Source organism: Galeopterus variegatus, unplaced genomic scaffold, assembly GCF_000696425.1.
Source record: "Galeopterus variegatus unplaced genomic scaffold, G_variegatus-3.0.2 Scaffold978, whole genome shotgun sequence".
In the NCBI taxonomy this organism is placed as follows: Eukaryota; Metazoa; Chordata; class Mammalia; order Dermoptera; family Cynocephalidae; genus Galeopterus; species Galeopterus variegatus.
In genome coordinates this window covers 302,335-305,372 of record NW_007727089.1, presented here as the reverse complement: position 1 = coordinate 305,372, position 3,038 = coordinate 302,335, and the positions used below count along the sequence as shown (strand labels likewise).

At 43.5% G+C, this 3,038-nt stretch overlaps 1 protein-coding gene across 1 annotated transcript in view; it reads left to right on the top strand.

Annotated features, from left to right (window-relative positions):
* The first annotated feature begins 438 nt into the window (after positions 1–438).
* ESYT2 (extended synaptotagmin-like protein 2) overlaps positions 439–3,038 on the top strand; it is a 52,651-nt gene continuing 50,051 nt past the window's right edge. The window contains exons 1-2 of the mRNA XM_008573971.1: positions 439–475; positions 1,363–1,497. Of these exons, the coding sequence (XP_008572193.1) occupies positions 1,375–1,497 (123 nt within the window). The 5' untranslated portion in view covers positions 439–475; positions 1,363–1,374. The remainder of the gene's footprint in view (positions 476–1,362; positions 1,498–3,038) is intronic.

Sequence of the window (3,038 nt, the reverse complement as noted above, 5' to 3'; positions counted from 1 at the left end):
AGTGGGAAAGCATTCGCTGGTTGGTTTGGGCTGAAAGAGGAAAGGTGAATTTTTGAAGGCTCTGAGTCTAGATTTCTAGAATAGAATGATGATAATACCAGTGATGGGCTGGAAAGAATGAGTCTTTGGAAAAGGAAGAGATCAATTTTACAACCCTGTGATGTTTCAGATACCAGTGAATGTTCCTCTGGACAGTGAAGTACAGAGAAGGCTCTGGTGGCATTTGCTGACGTTTGACTTTTCTGTCTCAAAGTGTTCTTAGAATGTAAAGAGCCAGAGTGCCATTCCTTTCAGCTGTTTCCCTCCAGAAGCCATTTTCCGAAGCTTTAGAGCAGAGTGCTTTAAAGAATGAGAGTATGAAATAGCCTGCTTGACATTTTATTTACGACTGTCAAAAGTCAGTAAGTCATGTGTGTGTGTATTTTTCTCTTAGGTTCATTTTCCAGACACTGAAAGAGCAGAATGGCTAAATAAGGTAAGATTAGAATATGCCAAATACCAGATATCAGCGGGAATTAGAAGATGAGACACCATCTTTCCATATTTGGGAACTTGGCTGTTGGCAACATTTGAGCTGGTTTAGACTCTAGTGGGTTGGCGTCTCCTCCCCAAAGAACCCGGTCGTAACTGTCAGGATACTTTCTTTTCCTTTCTTAAGAGTGAAGTGTGGTGCTCACATTATGTCTCAGGCTTTGTGTCTTCTTTCCTGAAAGAAGACTTGGGCCACTTGCTCAAGTCTATTTCATGGCAATCCTAAGTGAAAATTATGTAAACATTATCATGAAGAGGGAAATAACTCCCAAGAAACCTGGAAATGGGTAATGATCTTGTTTTTAAGGTTATGTCTTTAGATAAGTATTCTTTGAACTAGATCTCTTTTATTTCTATTTTATGCATCTTTAGGGCTATGTAGTAAACACTAACATAGATAATGATCATCTTACAGCACTGGAAGTTTGTCAGTTTAAGAAAAATTTATGGGGGCTTATTAAGATTTACACAGTTCAAGAAGGTTTTCAGCAATGAGTTGAAATAACGGGATTTTTAGCAATCATTAAATGTGCTAACACGCTTGAACAGAAGGTTTAACCAAAGTAACTAATTTCTGCAACATATTGGTTAATCAATAGTTTATCGTTATAATAATTTAGATTTTTATAATATTATATTTTTTATAATAATTTAATCGTTATAATATAAAAATTTAGATCCCATTGACTTTGTATAACAAGAAGACCCCTTCCCCTCCTTATTTTTCAAAATGAGATTCTGTTAAACTACAAGGGCATAATTTTACATGATGACTTAAGTATATTATGTATTGTAACATTTTGTTTAACGTGAGTTATTTTTCCTTTCCAGACTGTAAAACACATGTGGCCGTTTATTTGCCAGTTTATAGAGAAGTTGTTTCGAGAAACCATAGAACCAGCTGTGCGGGGAGCAAATACCCACCTTAGCACCTTTCGTTTCACGAAGGTTGACATGGGTCAGCAGGTTAGTTTCTTCTTAAGTATCCCTACTTGTGTACATGCTAGGATTGCTGTGAAACATAAAAAAAATTAAACTACTTCAAATTGTATTCTTGAGAAAATTGTTCACAAAGAAGGTCTGACTGTGTCTCTGCGGTTCCCAATCAGGATCTGCTTCTGTTGGGGAGAGGCCTCCCGTGGCCCTCCCTCGTCCGCTGTCACCCTCCTGTGGCTCTCCCTCATCCACTATCAGGGAGAGCCCTCCCGTGGCCCTCACTCAGCCCTCCCGTGGCCCTCCCTCGTCCACTATCAGGGAGAGCCCTCCCGTGGCCCTCCCTCGTTCACTGTCGCCCTCCCGTGGCCCACCCTCATCCACTATCAGGGAGAGCCCTCCCGTGGCCCTCACTCGTTCAGCTTTCACTGTGTGGCTTCTCTTTAGTATTTACTTCATCTTCCATAACATGTCTTTCTACCTTATATTCTTCTATCAGAATTATCTTTTTCAAAAGTACCAGTAAGTTGGGCAGGCCCGTGGCTCACTTGGGAGAGCGTGGTGCTAATAACACCAAGGCCGCGGGTTCAGATCCCATATAGGGATGGCCAGTTAGCTCACTTAAGAGAGTGTGGTGCTGTCAACAGCAAGTCAAGGGTTAAGATCCCCTTACCGGTCATCTTTAAAAAAAAAAATACTGGTAAGTATAAAAAAAAAATAGTAGTAGGGCCGGCCCGGTGGCGCACTGGATCTCCCTCATCCACTATCAGGGAGAGCCCTCCCATGGCCCTCCCATGGCCCTCACTCAGCCCTCCCTTGTCCGCTATCAGGGAGAGCCCTCCCGTGGCCCTCCCTGGTCTGCCATGCTGCTTTGGCCAGTTCAGCTTTCACTGTGTGGCTTCTCTTTAGTATTTACTTCATCTTCCATAACATGTCTTTCTACCTTATATTCTTCTATCAGAATTATCTTTTTCAAAAGTACCAGTAAGTTGGGCAGGCCCGTGGCTCACTTGGGAGAGCGTGGTGCTAATAACACCAAGGCCGCGGGTTCAGATCCCATATAGGGATGGCCAGTTAGCTCACTTAAGAGAGTGTGGTGCTGTCAACAGCAAGTCAAGGGTTAAGATCCCCTTACCGGTCATCTTTAAAAAAAAAAAAATACTGGTAAGTATAAAAAAAAATAGTAGTAGTAGTGCTAGAGTGAGCAGTCTGTCTTGTGAGAGAGTTTGACATGTGAATTCGTGCTAAAGGTCTAGTAATTGACAAGCTGATGTGTTTGCCCCTCTCAAGATATTGAAAAAAACAACTCAGGGCTCTAATGCTGGGATTGTAGGCATCACATTGATTACACAGGGGAAAGGAAAGATAGGTTTTTGTTAATGGAATCATATTATATAAAAAGGGAGGGCCGGCCCGGTGGCGCACTGGATAGTGCGCCGCTCGGGAAGCGCGGCGGTGCTCCCACCCGAGGGTTCGGATCCCGCATACGGACCGGTTTCCACTCACTGGCTGAGCGAGGCGCGGGGGCAGCGCCGAGGGTTGCGATCCCGTTGCCGGTCCCTGGTCCGGTACGG